This window comes from Cyprinodon variegatus, unplaced genomic scaffold, assembly GCF_000732505.1.
Source record: "Cyprinodon variegatus isolate N-32 unplaced genomic scaffold, C_variegatus-1.0 Scaffold650, whole genome shotgun sequence".
NCBI lineage: Eukaryota > Metazoa > Chordata > Actinopteri > Cyprinodontiformes > Cyprinodontidae > Cyprinodon > Cyprinodon variegatus.
This window is the reverse complement of record NW_015151103.1, coordinates 319,773-340,410: the sequence shown is the minus strand read 5'-3', so window position 1 is coordinate 340,410 and position 20,638 is coordinate 319,773. Positions and strand designations below refer to the sequence as shown.

General features: G+C 35.3%; 1 protein-coding gene across 1 annotated transcript; it reads left to right on the top strand.

Annotated features, from left to right (window-relative positions):
• Positions 1-676: 676 nt before the first annotated feature.
• On the top strand, positions 677-18,588 carry LOC107096784 (ezrin-like). Its single transcript, XM_015393592.1, has 13 exons — positions 677-881; positions 4,869-4,952; positions 5,970-6,065; positions 6,962-7,236; positions 9,472-9,555; positions 11,799-11,945; positions 12,295-12,391; positions 12,506-12,669; positions 13,194-13,324; positions 13,716-13,876; positions 14,161-14,253; positions 15,287-15,535; positions 17,185-18,588. The coding sequence occupies exons 1-13, from the start codon at positions 870-872 to the stop codon at positions 17,347-17,349; spliced, it is 1,758 nt and encodes a 585-aa protein (XP_015249078.1). The 5' UTR covers positions 677-869; the 3' UTR covers positions 17,350-18,588.
• The last annotated feature ends 2,050 nt before the right edge of the window (positions 18,589-20,638 follow it).

Sequence of the window (20,638 nt, the reverse complement as noted above, 5' to 3'; positions counted from 1 at the left end):
TCCAATGTTTCAATTCAGAATAAAAGTTGCTCATGCTCCCAGCTTGATACCAAAAATATTCAATCCATCTTATAAAAGACGGCATATATGTAGAAACGTATTTAGATAAACAAGTTTGAAGAATCTTCTGTCACATTTATGAGGAATTTCTAAACCTCTCAGTTTTTTAAAACTCTTTATTTCTCAAACTCTCTACATAAGGAAATGTGGATTGATATCTGGTTGTAGTTAAGAAGAACGGTTAGGACAATTTTTCTCTTTCTCACGAGCTCTCATTTAATCTCTCCCTACCATTTTCAATTCCTGTATATTCCGTCTTCTCTTGAAAACATTTTCCCTTGCCTCCCACCGATTCTGCTGAATGTCCCCATTGGAAAACATTAAAAGAATATTCTACTCTATTCTGAAACAGACTTGACCAGCTAATACTTCTTTCCAATTTAGAAAGAATACACTGATACGGTTTCTTTTATTGCAACCCATGACTTATCATCTCCAAATAGGCTACAGAAATAGCACATCCAGGGCTAAGTAGCCTTGCGCTCTCCGATCAAAGGTCACAGGAGGTTTGCCTGCTGAAACAGGTGATTGTCTTTGGGTGGAGTTGTGTGGCTGTCCTTCCTTTTACTCACACCGGAGATAAATCTGTTAGTTTGTTGCGATACTGATGAGGTTGGTCCTCCCATATCCCTGTCAGCTATCTCCTTCTGAGTTCAAAAGGACACAAGTCCTGCCCCTGAGCTTGCTAACGAGAGCAGAGAGGAAGTCTTTATCAGGTGGAAGTTTTGCTGGGAGTCGGCCACTGCAGCCTCGGTCAGCCTGGGAAACACTTTCCTCTGTTAGAAGCTCGTCTAAAGACCACCGCCAAGATGCCCAAAATGGTAGGATTTCTTCTTTTTTTTTTTTTTTATAACTGCCTGTGTTATTTTGATATGGTGGGATCTATAAATCCCATACTGTTTCAGTAAATCATATATGAAGAGCAATTTAGGGACAAAATTCATAAAATTACATACTGTTGAGTCTTTATCTGTCAGTCAGTCATAGCCTGATTTATTTACGCTGCTAATATTTTTCTTTTTTTTGTAAGTTCTTTTTTTCCAAGAGGCAGCGATCCTTCTAGTCATTTACTCATTAACTGAAAGTAGAGTTTGACCTATGCTGGACACATTCTCAACAGCAAATTAACACCAAAGTCCTACTTCTTGTTGCACCTGGCAGGTTCAAAGAGACTCTGTGTGGCATGTGTTATCATGATCACTATAGATGTGTCACTTCTGCTTAAATAATTTGTCAAAGTCAAGAAAGATAATCACCAGCAAATTATTACAACTTCAATGTTTAGCTCAAATTGTCTAAATGTGTCAGAGAAGGTCAATATGCTAAAAGGAATTTCCTAAATTTCTTAAATGTCTTCAGTGAAAAGTTAATGAAGTGTTCAGTGTGAAGCTGACAAGACTGGCCTTTACAACAGTAAGCATAATTGGCTCTACAAGGAGGCGGTCTTTATGGAGACTTTATGCTGACATGTTTGACCCACATCACGCCAACTGGAGAGATGTAGCACTGTAACTGACGCTGCGTATTGATGGCGTTGATATGAGAAAAGCTGAAAAACATGTTTTATTACTTGGAATCTGGCTTGTGCTTAAGCATATCATCATAAACGGGGGTTCCCATTTAGTAAAAACCAAGTGGATGGTAGGAATTACAGCCATTTAAGCAGAGTTGAAAACAACAACCAATTGTTTTGGAACTTTTTATGTGCTATAATTTGAAACCTAACAAATTACCAATTAAAATTGGATTAGTTCCCTGTTTTTTTTTCCCTTTGTTTCTTTTTGAAAGTAGACCTACCAGTTAACTTTTGAGTGTCTGGGATTTTGAATTGCAGTAGTATTTTTAATCATATAATGTTTATAAAAATCTCTTTAAATGTAAGTTTATTTTCAAGAGCAATTTCACATACGCTTTCACATAGATGTAGTGTTAGCAACATTAGCAGTTAGCCATGGTGTCTTTTCCATACTTTCCCAGTCTCCTAAATAACAGGTCCCAATAGAGTGGATTCTTTGCTGCTATCATAATCCTCATCACCATGCAGGGGACCAAAATAATCTCACCTGGTCAGCCAGGCCAACAATGCCCCTAATGACTCCCCCCCTTTCAGAGGCATAGACCAGTATTGGGTATTGCAGGCTAACAAAGACCTCAATGACTCCTCGTTACTGAGGGGTGGACCTTTTGTCGTGGTTCAATTTCCATGTTTTCTAAGCAAATAGCATGTTTTCTAACAAACAAGGCTAATTTGGGCAAATCTGTAATGCTTGGATCTCAACGCTAATTCTGACATTTTGAATTGAGAAATCTTCCTGGATGGGAAGCGAAACGTCTTTACATTTGAAAAAAAAAAAAAGTCCAGTGGATTGCTTATTGACTTTTTAAGTCTATAGGTGAGTTTTGGTAAAACAGAGACAGGTTTGATGTTACCAAGGTGGGGCAAATGTAAGCACCCACCCGAAAATGACATTAAAAACAAGGCAGACCTAAATCTAGTTTTTTACTCTGGATTTTCCAGCAAGTTTTAACTGAAGCTCAACACAAACACAAGTTAACATAAACGGTCCAATTTCCAAGTGATGCCTTTCATTAGATGTCAAGAAGGTATAATTAATTTTTGACATACCATTTTATCTATGTAAGATCCTCTCATTGAGTCAAATTTTAAATAACAAACAAACGTAACAATTAGTTAGTTCTTTTGTAGTGAGACCAACAGCTACAGATCTTATTCACCGATTGAACGTTTATCCCTCTCAAGGTGTTTTGCAGGTTTCAACATCAGTTTACGCTATTACATGCATGAGTTTTGTTGTTGGCTAAAAGAAAATAAAAAAAGGTTAATACCCAGCATAAATAATGTAAATGTGTTTCACATGTATCTAAAACAAATACAAATGTTCATATTTCACATATGGAGATTATATCGTGTAGTAACATAGGAAAACCTGTTACATTTTTATGTGTTGAAACTGCGTTGCATTGTAACATATCAAACATTTCACATATACAAATTATAAGTGTACCGACCCTCCACATAACAATCTAGTGTAATGCACCAGAGCGTGCTTAATATTCAATTTAATTCTGTTTGAATTTAGTTCACTTATATAGGGCCAATCCGCAATACATGTCATCTAAAGGCCCTTTAAAAAAACAGTTCAATCGAACTCAAAATTGCCATGTAGAAATTGTAGCAACATGTGTTTCACACAAATAAAAAAATACACAGAAACCAGAGGATTTTCCCGCAATTTCACGTTAGTTTAACATATTTTGTTTCCCCTTGTGAAAATCACATCTGGTATAAAAACAGCAGGAAAATATTGCGCATATTGAAAATTTGTTGCAGGTTTTACCCTTTGATGCCTGTTGTTGCTAATAAGCAACAAACCCCTTGTATTACACTGCAAAAAATGTAAATCTAGGTAAGTCAATTTTTCTTGAAATAAGATTATTTTTTCTTGAATTGAGCAGGTAAGAGAGACACTTTGACATACGAAGAAGACAATTTATATTTGAAATAAGAAACAAAACAACAACTGCAGTCTCTTATTTCAAGTGCATAATATCTAATTATCTTATTTTAAGAGTAAAAATGCTCATTCCATTGGCAGATTATCTTACTTTCCTACTCATATTAAAGGTAAATACACTTATTTTAAAACATTTGAACTCATTTTTAGAAAATTTTTGCAGTGTAGGCAAACAGCCATCATAGCGCTTTTTGCATCACCCAAGTGCTAGTCACAGTGTATGTTATTATGTAGTCATAATTGCTGTTACAAAATATACTTTACCTTCATATCTATTTATTTTGTATGCACACATGCACAAAATGTCCTTTCAATATGTACATGTATATAAATTCAGGCTTCAAGGGGTTAATTAACATGTTAAAATTACATAATGAATACAAATTAAGATAAATGTCCACATTTCAATAGTTTTTGCTCTTATGACACACATTTTCAATATGTATTTTTACCTGCACTTTTTGACGTCAAATGTGGACATAAACACATACGATAGAGACAACGTTTAAAGACTTTTTTTTTTCCATATAAGGTTTGTGTGGTTGCACTTGCTACATTTTTTTTAAAGCCCGAGCCACCCTTGGCTAGAGTGATAAATGCATCAGGAATACACCAGATAAAAATTTATCTCCTCCAGGTGATCATGTAAGGTGGAAACAGCGTAAAAGCCCGGTGATGGTTTCATAATTAGATGTTCCATTTGTTCCTGCCCAACATTTAGTATGTTTATCTTTATGACAGCCAGGGCGTGCTCTGGTTCAACTTCATAAAATGGTTCTATATCTGCTACAGGCCCAAGCCAAATCTATAAATGTGTTTTATTTTAACCGAAAGAATAGAAATAATATATATATATTTTTATTTTTTACTAGTTGAGTTCAAGTTATAATTGAAATCAGAGGTTTTGTTATTTCCTCCAACAACTGATTTCAGTGCCTTCCTGCAGGCAGTAGGTGTTCGGCTGTTTCAGTCCTCGTAAGTGCAACCTTGTGTTCAAATGGCTGGTCTAAAGTCTAATGAGATAGTGAGCAATTATGGTTTATGAATAATCCATTTAACAGGTCCATATTAAGGGTGTGCTTCAGACAAATCAGTCCGCTATTTATGTTTTCCAGCATATCCGAAAGCAGCCAAACTGACAGTTATGTCAACTCAGATATATACTTGACACAAGCAAGTAGTTAAAACATGAAACAATGATTGGGAAGACAGTAAGACTGATAGGAAAATGTCTCCATAAATGTAACCATTGAATTGGTTTCTTTTCTGCAGGTGAATGTTCGCGTGACTACAATGGATGCAGAGCTGGAGTTTTCCATTAACCAAAACACCAAAGGAAGGCAGCTGTTTGAGCAGGTCTGGATGTTCAAGTTCACAAAGCAAATAACATTGTAATGGCGGTTTAAGACCACGGTGGATCCAGTTTTTTTCTTATTGGGGGGAAAGAACAAAAGCATGGAAAAAAGAAAATAGAAACAAAATATAGCAATAGCTTATTATTTATAAGTGAGACACAGAACCAAAGAGCCACTACTATGCACTACCCAGATATAGTGGATCAAAACCGTCATCCTATCTCAATACGGCTGAAGATGAAAGTGCAACACCTTAGCTTCTAAATTGTTGTAAAGATAAAAATGTAAAGATAAAAAACGACAGAGATCCTAGAGACAAATCAGTTATCTTTTCTGTACCACCTCAGATCATCTTTCAGAAATGAATTTATTGCAATGCCTTTATTGTAGGGGTCATGACAGGTGTCAGAAACAGTTCTACAGGGGCTCTGGCCTCTGACGGCTCCTGCCTAGAGCCAGCTATAGTTTGGACTAAAATATCAGTTTTACATTTGCATAGTATCTTTACTTGGAAATGCAACTTACTACTAACTTAGTCAGTGAAAACGAAATAGAGTTAAAAAAGGCTTAAGATGTTTTTTGTACTGGCAGCTTCATGCTGTCGGACATAAATAAATACAAATTAGGAAACTATGATTTGCAAAATACAGGGAGATACTTGCAGAAAATTGCTGAAAACCATTAAACATTCTCAATCTATGCACAAATTTAGCTGTGCTTTGTGCTGTTCTACCCCCCAAAAAGCCTTATAAGCCTCCATGACAGTTTTAGGTTGTAACATAACAAAATGTGAAATGTTTTTAAGAGGAGTGAATATTTCTGCAAAGCTTTGTGCATTTTGTCTAATAGGCATACTAAAATACAAATCTGCTCCCAAGGAAAAACTGCCATGTTTCAGTTTAAAGTACTTGTTTTACAAACAGTTAAAGCAAAAAAAAAAAAAAAAAAAACTAAATCTTTCTGTTTTTCGAGGAAGAAAGACACATGAAGATTTTTACTCTTTTCCTTTTGTCACCAGGTTGCCAAGACGATTGGCCTGCGTGAGCTTTGGTATTTTGGACTTCAGTTTGTGGACAACAGAGGAATTGTCACGTGGCTGAATCCTGACAAGAAAGTGGGTTTACAATGTCAGATTTTTTTGTCCTAGAGTATTGATCTGATGGAGTTTTCTTTTTTTCACTTGTTCCACTTTTATTTACTTTGAATAAAAGAAGCCTTGTCACTTAAAAAAAAACATGTGATGGGTACATCAATGCCATTTATTAAATCTTTACTCTTATTTTATAACCCTGTTCAAAAACAAACAACATTTCAATAAAAGTTGTCTAAGATCTAAGACACAAAATATTATTAGAAATTGGGAAGATAATCTGTGTTCTTTTGTGCATAAAATATTTTACTGGATACTTTTCACAATAATTCATCCCCATTATCAGAGTGAGATAACTCAGCTGCCTTATGCAGTGCTTGGGTAATACTAGTAATAAGAGTAGCGTGAAGCAATAAATTTCACAGCTGATTTCACAATACGTTTAAAACAGAAAGTCTGACTCAGCAAAAAAATAAAACAAAAAATGTATATGTATATGCAATTTTCTTTTAACCAAGTTTAATTAATAAGGGTAGTATAAACATTGAAACTTCCTTAAAGCGGTGGCCTTTCTATGCTATTTAAAGGGAAACACAAAGGTGACAAAGAGAAGAAAAACACCTAAAGTGTTGAGACAAAAATTATTCCATAGGTCAAACTTTTAACACCTCTGGTTTCCAATATAAAGTTAGGCTGTTATACTGCAAATAGGTTTAAATCTCTATTTATTGTTTAATCTTATACCATTACAATCATCATGACATTTTCCTAACTGCATGAATATAAGTTGAGAGCTTCAATGTGTTTCCTTTACCAAATAATAGTGAATTCTTTGTCTTTAGCCAGAAGTATATTCACTGATACCTACTGCTTAATATATAAATATACATTTTAAAGCACACTTTTCATTATCTGTGCAGGTGATGCTTCAGGAAGTAAAAAATGAGACTCCCCTGCTGTTCAAGCTCAGAGTCAAGTTTTATCCCGAGGATGTGGCAGAGGAGCTGATCCAGGACATCACCAGGAAGCTTTTCTTCCTGCAGGTGAAGGAGGACATCCTGACGGATGAGATCTACTGTCCTCCGGAGACCGCCGTGCTCCTGGCTTCCTACGCCGTCCAGGCAAAGTACGGAGAGTACATGAAGTCAGTGCACAAGCGGGGATACCTCTCCTCTGACCGTCTGCTCCCTAAAAGGTGAGATCAGGTTGTGGGAAATCCTACGAGTCTATTCATAGCTTCCCAGCTGAAAAGACAAGTTTATGTTGGTTAAAGGTCTGTCATCCTTGTTGTAGCAATTTAATGCAACTTTAAATCTAAAACAATGTGTTGATTAACCCTTTATAGCCTAAAACATTAACTAACTGTCAGAAAATTCAAGTTCTTAAAAATTTCAGTTGTCATTGAACAAATTTGATAAGTAATTTGCCATTTGTCATAGTTTAGGCTTTTCCCTGCAATTTATTATAGATTTTCTGTGCATTAGATATATCAGATCATTCAAACACACACTGATGATGATGTAGTGGTCTTTAAAGCTTGATGTAAAAAATTGAAAATTCTGATATTTAAATTTCATATAATTCAAGAAATTTTTTTTAGATGACATAACAGAAAGAAATATTAAGAGTTCTTGGATTTCTATCTTAAAGAAACTATAATGTTTTTTTGTTTTTGTTTTTTTTTTATCATTTTTGTGTATAAGATAAGTAATTCATGACACATTTTCTTTTTAAAACCACCAACAGTATTTGAAAAATACTGAAGGGAAACTATTAGCTGCAGTTCCCCTACTAAATAATTATAATTATATACTGATTTTCATCTTTGTTGATCCAGAGGAGTATTTAGCAAAGTAAAGGAAAGAAAAAATAAGAAAGTATTTATGTCAAATAAAGTCTGAAATAGCACCATTGGACCCCTACTGTAGGTGTTTGGTTACTTTAAGATCACGTTCATCATTGGGGTGTGAAACACCCGTGTAAAAAGATAAAATAAAATTTATCTTAACGTGTTTATTGCTTTATGCCGTTGCACTAGTAATAATCTATAAAGGCTATCCATCTCAAGGTCTCTTTTTTCAATTAGCTTGACTTACTGCTTGTGAGCATTTTTTTTTTTTATATATAGAACACTTATTTTGTTCTTGCGATATTTTAATTATTTAAATTATTATTTTGCTGTGTTTCATCTTCATTTTTTACATTGCAGCTTTTTCAGTAAAACCGACTTGAGTTTTTGTAAGTCATGGCGTATATCATGTACATCATGCCTATAAGGTTAAATGGATACAAAATTAATTAACATAAGAAACAATAAAAATTAGTGAAAATCTAACTTTCCTCTTCGTGAAAAGTTTAAGCAAAGTTAAAACATAAATACATGCAAAATAGAATACAGTCTAATATGTATGTTCGTATCGATGCTGTAGATAAAAAAAAGAAGAAAGGGTGGAGAACATAATGTGTAATGTTTTTGAAACATGTATCTTAAACGCAGAGTTTTCATTTTTATTAATATGTTTGTTTGTTTTTTTGCTATTTAGTTATTAATTTATTTTTGCAACTTTCTTTAAAACCAATACATGAAATGCTTATGGTTCTCTTATGCCTTGAAAATCATTCAAATACCTCTTATTTTTCAAAGTTACACAAATACCAGTATATAAATACCAGCACAAAGCGTATTTGGTAAAAAATGTTTTTATAACATGCTTCCAAAAAATTCGTTATAAAGTGAGATGCACATGTGAATGTGGCCTTCTTTATAGAGGCGGATCACTCCCACAGCATGATGCTGCCACCAGCATGCCTCAAAATGGGGATGGGGAGTTCTCCATCTTATGCCGTCTTTTCATGGTCACGCAAAAGTTCTTTTTTTCCCCCTAAATGTATACAGACAAAGAGCCAGTGGATGTTCTTATAGGGGTAGCTCCTCCTAAGTTATCAAGAGCCTCGTTGCTCTTTTATTTTTTTGATTAATGCTCTCTGGATTGATGCTGGATTAAACACACAGGTGAATTTTGCAAAGTTAACTCAAAATGTGAGATCTGTTAACTCATTTCCACTGTATATCACCAACAGTGTTTATAATTCAGAATGAAAGTAACTTGAATTACTAGTATTTACTTAATGTCTTACTTTCCTTGCAGAGTTTGTGTCTTCTTGGTGATAAACATGGAACAGGGACATTTAATGAAGGGAACTTTATTGAAAGTGGATGTTTATTTTTTGAGAAAATCTATATTTTTTCTTCCCATATGCTGCAAAATTAGACCAGGTAAACATCAGTTGCAGTTTCTAATTCAAGACGTAACAGAAAAGAAAGAGCCTTCAGTGCATACAGCATGTGTTTAAATTAGCTCTGTATGTAGACACGGAGTGATCCCGCTTTGAGCCGTGTGGCTTTCTGACAGCTTGTCTCTCCTCTTAGAGTGCTGGATCAACACAAGCTGTCAAAGGAACAGTGGGAAGAGAGAATCCAGGTTTGGCACGAGGAGCACAGATTCATGGTGAAGTAAGTAAAGACCTGCTGACAATGTGGGAGTTTTCTGTCTTGATGAATGCTTTGCATTGTTATGTTAATGAAAGTAAAAAAAAAAAAATAAGAAGAAGAAAAATAAAACAGGCAGGAATGTTTACTTTAAAAAAAAATCCTGTTTAGTTTATATAAGTGAAATGCACCTACATGTATAAAATAAGCATTTTATTATGATATTAAAGTGGATTTTTAGACAGTTTGAGATGCATTTATAAACTTAGTTAGGAATGTAAGGTTATGACAAAAAATATTTTTCTGTTGATGATTTTGAGTAAAAGTAACATTTCTGCTATAAGGTTTATTTCAGTGACAGCTAGTTAACACCCTGAATGACCGACGATAGTATCAATAACCCATGACCAAAGTCCAACATGGCTGCCTTCATATAAAACTTTATGCTAACATGAAGACAGAAACGCCTTTCATTTCACTTCTCTCTTTTAGTTTCTGCTTAAATCTTTAACAGACACAAACTCTGAAACCAGACGCCAACATTTATGAACTTAAAATCTCAACTGTTGGGGAAAAAAAACAAAAAAAATATCAATTGAAGGGCATATGTTACTGTTGGCTTTTATGCGTTAAAAGGCTGCAGAGCCAATCAGTTAACAGGCTGTGCTGGTTTTTAAACTTTGAACTTGAATGCAATTAGGTTGGGTTTAATGCTACTTCCAGATAAAAGTTTCAGCTTTAGAGGTAAATAAAAAAAAAAAAAATACAGAATTTTCACTCGCACTTGTTCCAAGTAAATGTTACGGTGTCTACTTTGAATGAAGCGGCCATAATTCCAGCTGTGGTCCTTGAACATGATGGTTATAGATCTTATTGAACATGTCTAGGTTGCTTAAAGACAAAAGATAAGTGAAAACAGAAAAATAGGAAGCTTTTGAGAAAAAAAAAAAGATCACATTATACAGAACAAACCTATAAAACCTGTAACATCATCAGCGACCCCTCACACCTCCACCGCGGACTGTTCTCCCTGCTGCCCTCTGGAAGGCGACTTTGCAACTTTCACTGCAGGAACAGCAGGTTCTGCAACAGCTTATCCATCAGACTGTTGAACTCTAAACTGGACTTGGCGTCACGCTTGGAACATTATTTTGCACCACCGACATGGCAGAAACTTTTATAATCCTTTTAAATAGGACACAACTCAATTTTATCCTACATTTCTGAACCATATCTATTTTGCACTGCACTGAATATTTCCATATTGATGCCCTTTTGCACCATTCTTTTTTTAAAAGTGGTTTTCCTTTTACCCTATATGGTTTACATGATTATCACTTCTGCACTTAAAGTGATAACGTGCATTTCACTGCTGTAAGTTGCTCATTCACTGTTAGAAGCTGTAACAAAATAATAATAATTTAACTTCATGATCTCACAATGGAGAAATTAATCTCTGCTTTTAACCCATCCCCTTGGGGAGCAGTGGGCTGCCATTGTGTGGCGCCCGGGGAGCAGTGTGAGGTTTAGGGTCTAGCTCAGGCATCCAGAGTGGAGGCCGTGGTGATCTAACTGGGTACTTGCAAGCTTCTCAGAGAACAAGCGCACTGCTCTAACCCATTAGGCCAACACTCCCAAGCTACATAATTTTGTGTTGTATACACTCGGTGTATACAACATGACTATAAAGTTTGTCTAAGTCTAGATGAAAAAGCGGCAAGTGATGTGGGTTTTACTTCCCTCACAATGGCTGCCTGCATTTTCTTCTGTTACAAGAAGATGTGTCCTGAATGATGCTCAAGCAGCGTTTTCCTGAACTAAACCAAAATTAGAATTATAAGTGGGAAAGTCAGCGCAACAGGATGGTACCTGACTTTTACATTCAAGTTGGATGTTCATCAACATGAGTTAAAATCTCCTGCTTCGCAGTTTTCTATTGCAGTTAATAGTTCAGGTAAGACTGACAAGTAAGTCTGTATAGAGCAATATATTTCGAGGCTGTGTAACAGTAGCTGTAGTGTGGTCCAAAAGTGGGAGATTACAGCTCTCAGAATTCTCAAAATCTGGTTCCGAGCACAATGGACCACATCATATGTACTATGATCATCCACTAGGCCTTCATAGATATTGTTCAAAGTAAACAAATAACACAATGAATATTGTTGTTGGATTCTGTAAATATAGTGCTATAATTCAATGTTACCCTAATATAATGGAGCCACACCCGATAAAATAAATAAAACCAATGTTATTTTGACTTGAAACAGGGAAGATGCAATGATGGAGTATCTAAAGATCGCTCAGGATCTGGAAATGTTCGGTGTTAATTACTATGAAATAAGGAACAAGAAGGGCACAGAACTTTGGCTGGGAGTCGACGCACTAGGGATCAACATCTATCCAAAGGATGACAGGTAAAAGCTTTATAATAGGGTTTAATTGCACTGTTTTTGTTTGTTTTTAATTTCTATATCCAGATTTTTTTTGTATCTTCTTCTTTTTTCTAAACGTGGAATTTCAATACTAACATCAGTCATTGTGGACATTTATAGTTTTTTCAGATTGTTTTACGGGGGAGGACATCAAATTAGCAGTCAAACCTCTGCTGCCTTTTATTTTTCCTTCCGTCATGTTTTAGTCGCTTGGCTGACCATGTAGACTGTGTTTCTAACACAAGTTTGACCTATTACTCAACATACACTTCTAATTTCCTGCTTGATTTTCTGATGCTGCCTTTATCCATATTTTTCAAACATCTTTCAGGCTGACCCCCAAAATTGGATTCCCATGGAGTGAAATTAGAAACATTTCTTTCTCTGAAAAGAAATTTATCATCAAGCCAAACGATAAGAAATCTCCAGTAAGTATCCCATGAGTTGGGATTTTACCCAGTGAGTCAGTAACTTTAGCTCTACAAATTAAGCAGGTGTTTTCTTAAGATGACGTTTCTGTTTTTTTTTTCTGCCTCTCAAAGGACGTTATTCTCTACGTTGCACGTCCGCGTGTCGGAAAGAACATCATGCTTATTTCTAAGAGCAACCATGCCCTGTATGTTCGCCGTCGGAAGCCCGACAACATCGAGGTTCAACAGATGAAGGCTCAGGCCAAACAGGACAGGCACCAGAAGAAGATGGAGAGGTAAGACAGATGAAAAAAGATCTTCAAATCTACAAAACAATCTACATGTGAAATGATTCAAGAAGACAGGAAAACAATTTATTTTCGTTCTTACTTCTTGAGCTTTTCACGTTATACCAAAAAAGTAAAAAAAAAAAATGTAAGTTAAATTGAAATTTTAGGGGAATGACCAATATAAAGTAGTCCATATCTGGGAAGTAGAAGGAATATGATCTGATCAGCTCCCGCAGCATGCTGCTGCCACCACCGTATTTCTGGGGGTGGAGGTCCATAAACATTTTTGTACCCAAGCCAAAAAAATGTAATTTTAATTTCATCCTAAAGCAGCCCCCTCTTCATCATTTCTGGAACTGGAACTTCCTTGTAACCAGTCCAAGATAAAAGCCTGATATTTGGGGGTGCATGATTAATAGTTGTCTTGGCAACAGTTTCCTGTTGCCATTGAAGAGTGTGGTTTTGAAGGGACAAGATACCACGTAAAGCTGGTATGGGATGTGAGTGATTAATGTGCGTGTGTCCTGCAGGGAACAGCTGGAGAGCGAAAAGAAGATGAGAGAAAGTATTGAGAAGGAGAAAGAGCAGATGGAGAGAGAAAAGCAGGAGCTGATGATGAAGCTCTACGAGTTTGAAGAGACTACTAAGAGAGCAGAACGAGGTGGGGCAAACCACGTCACAACCAAGCTGTCTAAATATGAACGCTGCTTAAGAAATGGTCCTTATTTTCCCAGTGCACCCAAGACAAAAACTCAGAGCCCATCATCTTTATTCATGATGCAGTGAATGTTTCAAACACTGGAAAATGATTTTACTGCCCTCTGCTGTTTTTTTAATTCATTTATTTTGTAGTTGACAGACCCTGAATGGTACATCAGTTAAAGTTCTGCTTTTGCTGCTTCTGTTTTTTTTTTTTTTTTTTAGATTTTTTAGGCCAATATTCATAGAATGAATAAAGAAAGAGAAACATTTTTAAAATAAAATAGCTTCCCCAACCCCTACTGGCATACAGCATTTAATAGATTCTCCTGGGTGCTGATTTAAACCCGCAGAGCTTCGGGAGCAGCTGGAGCGGGCCATGAGGCTGGAGGAGGAGAGGAGGAGGGTGGAGCAGGAGGCGGCCCGGCTGGAAGCTGAGAGGATGGAGGCCATAATTGCCAAGGAGGAGCTGGCCAGGCAAGCTGAGGAGCAGATGAAGAGCCAGGAGCAGCTGGTGAGTGTACAGCATAAGTGAACCAATCCTGATATAAGTATAAACACACATTAGCTGTTTTAGCTGCAGTTTATGGCTTAATTATTTACTTCTGAATCTTTAAAGTATAACCCGCTCATTTAGGTAAAGCTTTATCTGGATATAGAGGAATTTAAAGTAAAAAAATATATAATCTTGATAAGCACAGATTGTTTATTGTTCTCTAATGTTTTAGTTAAAATAACAGAAAGTCAGAGTAATTTTGACACTTGTGTTTAAAATCCCTTTGCATTGTTCTCTCTTAGGCTGCAGAGCTGCAGGAGTACAGCGCCAAGATCGCTGAGCTGGAGCAGGCCAAGAGAGAAAAGGAGGAGGAAGCTGAGACATGGCACGTCAAGGTAAACTTTCCAAAAGGTGGCCGAAGCCTTCTCGATAGGACGTCAAGGAGGGTGGCCAAATGAAACACTTCCTCACTGTGTCATTGGTTCCAGAGCAGAGAAAAAAAACCATTTTATTCTTAGCAGGTTTAAGGTTATTTAAAAGAAATAAAATGGTTAAGAAATTGCTGAAATGAATGAACACTGATTAAGAAAAAGGGACACATATTTCCATCTTGAAGCAGGAAAAACAAAAGAACATATAATTCATGCTTCTAGTAATTCAGGAAATAGCAGTAAAAAAAAAATTATTAAACTACTCCACAATTCAGGAGTTTGCTGGAAGATCCACATGGAGGCGGAGCTATCATTCAAAGCTCCAATGAGTGGCACTCTCCCTGGTCCATTTATGAGCATCAAGACTTTTGAATTAACTAATCATCTGTTCTGTCTTTACACAATCATAAGGTTTTATGCAATCTTTTTTAAAAGGTGCCACCTGTTAAGCAGGAAGGGACAATGTAATGTTGATGTGCATTAAAAAAAACAAAACTCTAAAAAGTGTTGAGAAACTAATGAAAAAAAGCATACCCAGGAGTTGTCATGTCTTCATCCAACTGTTAGATATAATCTACACCTCAACTAGTTAGTCATAGGTCTCATCTGAAATCTACTGGGAACTTTACACTGGAATATTTTTCTGAGACATTTTTCTGCATCAAGCACCTCGATAAAATTAAACCCATCTTTAAACTGGACAAAATTATGTCTAACGCTAAGTATTTGTCTTTTAATAGCTTTTTTTAAACTTTCATTTCAGTTTCTTTTAATTTTGATCAATTTCTTAATTCTATCATTCTTATTGCAGGGGTTTATTATATACTAAGAAAAAAGTGGAGTATGACATTACACTGAAGCAGTAAAACAGAATAAAAGAAGCCTTTTTAAAACACTTCATAAGACATATCCCAAATCCACTAATGGTTATTTGAAATCATGTGGTGCATTCCCACTGTCTTCTGCTGATGAAGTCCCTTCTGATCGGATATTCCAGGCTGCAGAAGTGGAGCAGAACCTAATAAAGACCAAGGTAGAGCTACAACATGTGAGAACCACCTCCAACTCTGTCCCGTCGGGTGGGTCGTCATCCTCCTCTTCAGACAGCGAGAGTGACAATGAGCACAGCGAAGTAAACAGCACCCACAGCGCTGAGCTGCAGACGCAGGGCATCAATGATCACCGCAGGGAGGAGGAGCGGCTCACTGAAGCTGAGAAGAATGAGCGCTTGAAGAGGCAGCTGAGGGTGAGCTCAGACTTCCAAGACCAAATAAGTGTGAAATCAGAAATAGCAACTTATTTTATTCTAATAAATGTTATTTTCCAAGATATTACAATTTATTCTCAGCATACAGAGCTGCTCCAGTGGCTACAAAATCTATTTAGACATAAACTGTATGGAGAGAATTTTATTTCATAATTCCTGCAAGAAAGATTTTGTTTTGTAAATAGAAATTTAAACAGAAATGAAATTTTGAAAGACTTTTTATTTTAAAAAATGTTTCGGGAGTAATTTTGCTGGTTTCTCAAATGATTTTTTTAATACGTTCAAATCTATTTTTTTGTATTTAGTTTTTAAAAATTTTCTATACATTTTATATTTCCAAATTTTTTTTTCAGATTTTTTATTTTCATTTTCTTTTTACAATTTTGTTTTTTTCAGATTGAGTTTTACAAATTGCATTCTTTTCAAATTGAGTCTCGCTTGAGGTAGGGCTTTCCTTTGCATCGAGGAGCTTAAGTAAATTTCTGTTAGACCGCATGGATGTCAGCAACAACATTATATATATATATATATATATATATATATATATATATATATATATATATATATATATATATATATATATATATATATATAAAATAGCCAGTGTTCAAATAGAAAAATATAAAAAAGAGGATGTGATCTTGGCAATGCAATTTTAAAATAATTAATACAAAAATAATAATCTATTTCTGAAAAAAAATTCTATTTCTGATTTCTGAAAAACAGAAATCAGGAATATAAAATCTGTAAGAAATGAAATTGAAAAATAAAATAAAAAAATAATAATGATAACAATTTGAATAACAAAATCTGAGAAACCAGAAAAATAACTTTTAGTTTTTTTATTATAGTTTTCTAAATTATTATTTTCTGTATTTCACTTTTCAAAATGTTCTTTTTATGGTGTTGCCGTGTTTTTTTTTTTTTTTTCACATTTCAATTTACAAAACATATTCTTTGCTACAAAAATTATGTAGCAAAATTCACTCCATAAGGCTACATTAGAAAAGTACCAAGGTGAAATCAGATAAATGCACCAAACTTTCCATGGAAAAAAGCAATGAACATATGAGGAAGAGCTTTGCTCTGTTGCCTTACAGCATGATGGTGTTTCTAAGTGCTTTTCCAATGTTCTCGCTGTGTCTGCGTGGGCTTTTTTGCCAGGTCCTCTGGCTTCCTCCCACAGTCCAGAAATACGCATTTTAGGTTAAATGGTGATTCTAAACTCGCTGTAGGTGTGAGTGTGCATGGTTGTTTCCAGTGGGTGCAATTTTTTCAGAGCTGCAGACAAATCTGTTTGAAAAGTGCAACCATACAGGTATAAAATTGACATTCTTGGATATTTGGGAGAAAGAAAACATGTTTCATGTTTGGGCCATCTGTACCATGAGTTCTTAGTTTGCAGAACTATTGTTTTCATAGCTTCAGTTTCTGATAAAAAAAAACAAACAAACTGTTAAATCATCATCAGTCCCAAATATTTTAAAGTGTTGCTGTTTCATAATGACCAGTTTGTCAGTTTGATTTGCAATTAAAAACTAAAAATATCTACAGAAATGTAAAAAAAAAAAGGGGTTAAAGGAAGTGTTTTCACGTGTTTGAATAATCAGCTGTGACTCTCTTCGCAGGAAATGAGCTTAGATCTGGAGCAGGCCAGAGATGATACCAAGAGGACCAAGTATGACGAGCTTCATGTTGAGAACATCCGTATGGGACGTGACAAGTACAAAACCCTCAAACAAATCCGCCTTGGCAACACCAAGCAGAGGGTCGATGAGTTTGAGGCCTTGTAGAAAACCCTGGAAGGTGTATCCCATAAAAAAAAAACAACAACAACAAAATACAACGTCCAGGAATGATCTGCTTAGCTTATTACATACTACAGTGATTGCAGCCAGTGGCTGTTCTTGCATAAGTGGTGCCTCGGGCAGGACACTCCCTTCTCAACTCTAGTCCTCCAAATGACACACATACACACACACACACACAGTTTCTTAATTAAAAAAAAAGTTTTAATAAGTTATAACTTACCAGAAACCAAATATATGATGAAGTAATCGTTACAAATCATAAAAAACTAGTTTTGTACTGATTATCCAATGTATAGGTGTGTGAATTTGTAAATGTCAGTAAATAACGTGAATACATTTAAAACTTGCTGTCAACTCAAACATATATGTGACATCGGATGTTTCATTTGTGAGCTTCCATGTTTAGAAGTTACGGATGCAATTAAAGAAGTTAGGACAATCTAAATACGAATCACTAATTTATGACAACGGATCTACAGCCCCTGATGAATATGTTAGACTCTTTACTAGCTGGTGCTGGACATAAAATTTCTTTAAAGAAGAAAACAATACCACTTATTAAAGGTTATGCTGCACCTAACCCTGAAAATTTCATTAAGGATAAAGCTTTTTCTGTTTTCGTCTTCTTCCTCTTGTTCAGCTTTTAATGACAGCTGGTGAACAACCTTCAAGCGTATCATCATGTACACTTTTATTTGCCGTTTTGAAATGTTGTAACTTCGAAACTTTTATTCTCACAGATGAAACATCTGATGTCATGTACATATGAGTTGACAAGAAGGAATAAATACAATATTTAAAATGTATTAGTAATAATTGTCTTACATTGACATATTCAGTCACCTATGTATAAGTTTTTATTGAGAGTTATCTTACCCAATATCAGTGTCTTCACAAAGACTATAACGGGGCCTTAAATAACAAATCTTGTCCGGGGAATATTTTAGCACATTAGAAATCATTTTTAGGTTGGGTTATTTGCAACATTTTACATTCTAAGGATGAACAAATGCTATCTAAAGTCGCTTAGCTTTTAATATACCATATACTACAAATGCAAACTCCAGCATCGTTATCCAGCTATTTTACTTCTTTTTGGCTTACATCATACATAAAATGAAAATAATCACCTCATGCTAGTTAACTGGACATGTAAATAAGCTTTAGAAATCTATTGTCTTTGTCCTGATAGTTGTGCCGTCCCTAAGCACATGCTGCCCTTGGTGGGCAAATGCCCACCAAGCCCTTGGAGAGCCAAATCATCCATATCAAGAACCGCCACTGATTACAGCCATGTGTAACTTTTAAGACTGGCGGGAAAGGATGGTCTTAAACTGTAAAAATACTTCCATTCCTTTTGTTTTGATGCTTAAAACTTTGACTATTTTTTGTTATTCAAAAACATCCCATAAAATGGAGTGTATTCTTAATGGTACGATAACTGAGGATGATGATTTTATTCGAAGACCAGCGGTAAAAGGCTGGTAAAAAGGGGCACGTATGTGTGTTAATCATAAGTGGCCAAATTTGCATTTGCAAGTTTCGGTTTTCTAAACATGTGACAGAGTTTAGATTTATTTAATAAATGCAATATGCTGAAAATAATTATTAATCATTTGTGTAATATCTAGCTCATCCTACCGATTTTCTGACTTGCAACTGAAATGGATTGTGTTTTCTTTGTACTAGAAATTCAGAAATCAAAATAAGTTGGCTCCACATTAAAAAAACAAACAGGAATTCAAGTGAACTCAGCTGGCTCCTCAACGGCTCCAACCTTAAAATCCAACATGGTTTCTGAGGAAAGAAGCTATAATAATACAATTTTATTTGTGTTTTTTTGATCATCTTGTTATCTTCAACAAGATAAATTCCAACAATCCAAAAACATGCCTGTGGATATATTGTCATGCGTGCATTGTTGTCTGTTCCTTAGTGTCTCAGATTTGGACCCGACACCCTCTCCTTAGTATTGGCTACCTCTTGCCCATTAACCACCTTTTACTCTCAGATTGCTGCTTTATTATGAAAGAAACCACAATCATTAATATTTTGTCTGTATTAAATCACAACTGTTGAACACTATGACTCAAGGTTTGATGCCTTTGACTTTTTTGCACTTAAACAAGAGAATAAAAGTGAGGTTGGTAAGATTTTTTTATTTTCTACTTTTTATTTTGATTTTATTTTATCTATTTTCTGTTTATATTTTTCTGAATTCCATATGTTTATATCATAAACATCAACAAATAATTAGTTCCCCATACCTTTGTGTTTTGGCGATGAGAGTAGGAAGCTGCAGAGACCAATACAGTCTCTCTTTTACTGTTCTTGTGTTGTGAAAAATTATTTCTCAAGTCAGGAAAAGACTTTAGCGGCCTTTATTTGACATACATTTTGATTTTGAAAAACAAAAAATTGATGTGTCATGTTGGGTTATAGGAGCTAAACCCAAACGCAGAATCCCAACAGGATGAACAGATGTTGATTACAGTATAGTATAGGTTTGTTACTATGCTCATCCTCATTTGATTAAGATATAATCTTTAAAGCTTTGCTGCAGGTTATAACATGTATTCTAACTTCAGCCATTGAAGTTACTTTCTTTATTACAGAATCATTTACGATACTTCTGCTCAGGTATCTGCAATAAAACAGTAACAAGTTCTCTTCTAATCAGTGATGCATTGTTAGCTTTTATAAACAGATAATAAATTGTATTTTTCCCCCCACAAATATGAGGATCAAAATATGAAAATATCATAATTTCACCAATAAGAGTATAATTGTCTACTTTAAATTCATTTTTCATTTCTGGCTCTCTATCAAGTTATGTTTGCACTTGTACTGCTTGGCATTTAGGCGGCAGTATACACGGCAGAGTCCAATGAAATAACTGATGATGTAATAATCTGCTAAAGTGACCGGAGATGTTTCAGCCTCTGTTCAGATCGTTATAGAACTTTTGAAAATGCTCAAGAGACCGGACCAAAAAATTGGACAAAAGCCTCTTTTAGAGGTGACTTTGGTCCGCTTCCAAATGGATTCTCAAAATGAAGGAAACTTAGGGCTTTTGGAACTTAAAAAAACAACATAAATGGACCTGGAGCAATAGGGAATGTAGGGGGTGTTCATTAGTTTTCCTGCTGGCATTTCCAAAATTCAAATTTCCAAAATAAAACAGAAGATATATTTCAAGGCTGTGTATATATGTTATAAGACCTGTGTCGACTGAGTTGCCCATGACACTATAAATCCTTTTGCAGCTTTA

What these genes read in the sequence shown, in the direction of transcription:
- LOC107096784 (XM_015393592.1), top strand. An exon ending in TGAAGAGCCAGGAGCAGCTG is followed by an intron (nt 13,877 to 14,160) that starts GTGAGTGTACAG and finishes GTTCTCTCTTAG; the next exon opens with GCTGCAGAGCTGCAGGAGTA. An exon ending in GCTTGAAGAGGCAGCTGAGG is followed by an intron (nt 15,536 to 17,184) that starts GTGAGCTCAGAC and finishes CTCTCTTCGCAG; the next exon opens with GAAATGAGCTTAGATCTGGA.